Below are 4,444 nucleotides of genomic sequence, written 5' to 3'. Positions count from 1 at the left end.
AAAAGCGATAAACGAAGAACGACTGCACAGTTGAAAAAAAACATCATCAAAAACAGCAGTAAACTCATAACAATAAACCCATAATGTTAAGAGAAAGAAAGTACTAATTTTACAGGGATAAATTAATTTATGACAGTAATAAAATAAACGTTACAACCAAACAGTTTAAATGATTGGGGTTGTGGTAGGCCTTGACAGACGCATGAAAAAACAATGAATAAAGTTAACAATTGTGTGAAGGGAAATTAGCTTAGAAAAAAGTAAATATCACGAGAATAAGGACAAATATTGTGGGAATAAAGTGACAATTTGGAAAATGTAGTAGGAAATAATTTTTAAAGCAGAAATGGGGGCGGGGGGGCAATTTAATTAGTTTTTTATTATAATATGAGGAAAAATAAAATTTACAGGGCACATATTTGGAAAATGTAAAAACAAAAAAAGCACGAGTGGGGGGGAAAAGCAAACAATTTAATCTAAGTAAACTAATGATCATGTTATATTTTAACTGTAGCACAAAGACTGAAATGATGCTGTTTTTTCCCCTCGAATTATTTAATTTATTTGCACATCTACGGGTTGATTTACAAAATATCAAAGTGGACTCTGCATTTTTTTTTTTTTTTTCAGTCACATGTGGCCCTTGTTTTAGACATTATTGGTTGAAAGTATGAGTGGTGTAGTGAAGTAAGAAGCTTTATGCTAGATATTGTTGTGTAATTTACACATGCACACACATACACAAGGAAAGGTCATTAAACACATCACTTAGTGCTTCCATAATGTAGATTTATTAGAATAATCAGAGTAGTGCTATAATGTGTCGTTCACTGGCGTTTCTGTGAGACGGAAATCAATCTAGAAAACAAAAAATGTGTTGTCTTGCTAATATTTTATATTACTAATTACAGGATTTACAGTCACACAATTTCATGAGCCACTTTTTTTCCAAGAAAAAATCCATAATGACACATTTAAAAAATAATAATAAATACTAATAGTGTCCCTTTCTTCAGCAGATATCGCAGTCAAAGAGGATTGCAACCCAGAAGAGATCTGTGTCTTTGTAAAGGAGCGCAGGAGGAACCTCATCTGTCCCAACAGTATTCAAACGCATCCTTTTTTCTCGCACTTTTCAGGAGGGCGAACAATGAGCTGGAAGTGGAGGAACGTGTGTGTGTGAACAGGAAAAACTCTTCAGCCGTATATGTAAGTAAAAAATAAAAAAGGCCGGCTCATGGCATGAACTACTGTAATGGCCACTTTTTCAACCCTTGAGTTGCTGCATGTGAACAAAGTAGCTACTGATGGGCCGGAAAGCACCGGGGGGTCACTTTAAGGGAGGTCACTGGGGGGCTTGTTACAGTAAAGAGGCAGGAAGGGATGAGCTGAGGGTCTCCTAATTGGATTTAGGGGCTCCTCTTCCTCCTTGCTGTGCTCTGAGAAATGTTTGGACTTCTGCTTATAGAACTGGTACCTGACCAGCATGCTCATGAGCTCTGCTGTATTGTGTGTATGTGTGTGTGTGTGTGTGTGTGTGTATGTGTGTGTGAGACGGATGAGGTTTGAGTCAGACCCGGTTTTTATGACCTCTGTGCTTCAGAACAGGTTCGTCTTGAGTGCGCCGTTGGGTTTTCTGTGGAAGGAGGACAGGACCCCCGCAAAAGGCCCCGTCATACTGTCCGCCGGCTGCCAGGCCTTCAGAATCTCCTGCGTCTGGGCGGCGGGCTGAGCCACGGCCGGGTTGGACGGCCCCAGGCCGGACCAGCTGGGCGCCTTGAGCCCCTGCAGGACCGGCGAGCCGGAGGCGTAGCCGCTGTTGGTCGGCGCCGGGCTGGGGCTCAGGCTGGAGGGGCTGCCCAGGTTGCCGTTGGCCGAGCCGGGCAGGGAGGCAGTGCTGTCGGGCGTGGGGCTGCAGGTGGATTCTTTGGACTCGTCGTCTGATGACGATCTGGCCTCGCCGCCCTTTTTCCCCGCAGAGCCACCCCCGCCGGAGGCATTGTTGTTGTTGTTGTTGTTGCCGCCTACGCCGGCGGAGCTGTTGGCTTTGGCGTTGGCGGCTCGCTCTTGCTTCCGGAACTTGGCACGCCTGTTCTGAAACCACACCTGGTACCCACGCACACACACACATTGTTAGCTATCCTCCAGAAAACCAGTGTCCTCTCCAGTGGACATATTTTTTTCCAAAACAAAGGAACATCCACTGCAGCTAATGGCCTCTTACCTGTACTCTGGCTTCTGTCAGATCGATCTTGAGAGCCAGCTCCTCCCGGGTATAAATGTCCGGGTAGTGCGTCTCTGCAAAGACCCGCTCCAGCTCCTTCAGCTGGGAGCTGGTAAACGTGGTCCGGATGCGCCTCTGCTTTCGTTTCTCGTTCAGGCCCGAAGGGTCCGAGAAGAACTTGTAAGGAACTGTGAGAATGCAAAAAAAAAGAGAAGACCTTTAACACACTTTTGTCACATTTCATTTGAAATGACTAATTATTCATGCTTTATAAAGTAAATATTTTAAAATAATCCCATGATTATCGAACATTTTAAAATAGTCTAATGTAATATTTGGTGTAATATTTTTTTTCAGATGCATCCGGCCATTTTTAAATTGTTTTAATCTAGGCGTGAGATCTTTTTTTTTTATTCATTTATTTCAGGCAATGACATTTAAAAAAAAGTACAAGGTAGACAACAATTATTCGATTATTAATGCGTTGGATTAGTGAGTTGTTAGGTCAATTTATCAACATTTGATTGCATTTATTCGAAAACATATGTAGGATTATTGCTATTAATTAAAACACCTAATTGAACTCAAAACGCTACTTTTTTTTTTTTAATGACAGAAAATTGCTTTTATTAAATTTTACTGTAACGAAAAATAAATATCCAAATGGATTTAGACCAATTTGACTAATTTAGACAATGAAATATTGCATTATGACAATAAAAACATCGAATTTTATTTGCATAAAAACTATTACTTTTGTATTTTAATTATTATTATTTAGTAGAATTGCAGGCCTAACGAAAAATGTCACGTATAATCAAAATAGAAATGTAAAAACTTGTGCAGGCCTCGTTATGACTCACTGATTCGACACATTTTTTCCACGATGCATATCGCGATTAATAATTGTCCCCGAATGACTTTCAAGGGCGATTGTCTCCTCTCTACCTGACGAATAGGGAGCGGGCTGGTGGTCTCTCAGGGCCCCCAGGGTGCAGCTGGCCGTGCTGAGCGGGGTGCATCCCGGGTTGGAGAAGGGTCCGCTGCGGATGGGATTGTACTGGAAGGAGCTGGCCTGACTGCAGGAGCTGAAGTCCGCGTAGGCCGACGCTTCCATGGCGGCCATGCATGAGTCATAGGAGTTCAGGTAGGAGTAATCCATTTTATACATGGAGATGAGCCGGTGTGCGCGGATGAAGTCTCTCCGGTAAATCTCCACGTGTGTTTATATATATGTATATATATATATATATATATGTGTGTGTCCACAAAAGATGTCTTCCTATCTCATCCAAAAAACAATCCAAGCAGTCTTTCTCGGTACTTCTTGCCTGCGCCTCGTCGTCCGTTTGACAGCAGCGAGCTGCTCTCCTCCCGCTTATAATAAAGTTGCCAGCGGGAGAGACAATAGCGAGGCGGTGGTCTAGTTTCCATGACAATGGTGGCCACGCCCACCGAGCGACGGCCACGCCCACCGCGCCGCACCGCTGTCGAAATGCCATCGTCTTCGCCCTGCGTCCATTATCGGACACGTCTTATCCGTCTTAGCGAGTGCACAATAAAAAATAAAAAATAAATTTAAATTTCTTTAAATATCCTCCGAAATACTTACTCACGTGCTGCTTTTTCAAAAAAAATTTTTTTGCAGTAATATAACTTAATTTTGGGGGGTTTCATATACAGACAGGAGCTCTTTATATGGCTGCAAACTTCCAGATGTGACGGTGATTGCCCAGATTAAAAGCTTTGATTTGATTCCGATGTACTTTTACGGACGCGTCACAGTTTGATGGATGGACGACACACGCACACGCGCACACACACACATAAAGAGAAAGGAGTGGCCGTGGAGACAAGCGAGCAGTCACCGTAAACACATTGACGCCCCATAAATTGGTTTAGGTTTATTGTTGGATGCCATAAGATGAGCCATAAGTCATATATATATTGGACAAAACGCACCTGCAAATTATTTTACTTTTTATTTTTACATTATGCGCATTAAATGTGTTGAATGCCAAATAATTTTGACACTAATGACATTTATTGCGAGGTGCAAAAAAAAACCCAATACATGTCCCTGTTGCACTCTTCTTGTTTACTATTCATTTTTTCCCCCCTTGTAAAAATTCATGCAATAACTGTCAAAATGCGTCATGTGTTGAAATGAACAAATCAGGTTAAAGCAGGTTCGGGGCGCCTCTCACCCCTAAAACGGCC

General features: G+C 42.3%; 1 protein-coding gene across 1 annotated transcript; it reads right to left on the bottom strand.

The window, feature by feature from the left end:
- Positions 1 to 778: 778 nt before the first annotated feature.
- phox2a (paired like homeobox 2A) lies at positions 779 to 3,395 on the bottom strand. The gene is given in 3 exon segments (XM_062068205.1): positions 779 to 2,142; positions 2,225 to 2,412; positions 3,173 to 3,395. Coding segments are annotated over 3 exon segments (954 nt in total). The 3' UTR covers positions 779 to 1,599.
- Positions 3,396 to 4,444: the final 1,049 nt, after the last annotated feature.

The sequence above is a fragment of the Entelurus aequoreus genome, linkage group LG13 (genome assembly GCF_033978785.1).
Source record: "Entelurus aequoreus isolate RoL-2023_Sb linkage group LG13, RoL_Eaeq_v1.1, whole genome shotgun sequence".
Taxonomy (NCBI): Eukaryota; Metazoa; Chordata; class Actinopteri; order Syngnathiformes; family Syngnathidae; genus Entelurus; species Entelurus aequoreus.
Note: the sequence above shows the minus strand (reverse complement) of the source record. Positions and strands in the feature narration are given on the sequence as shown.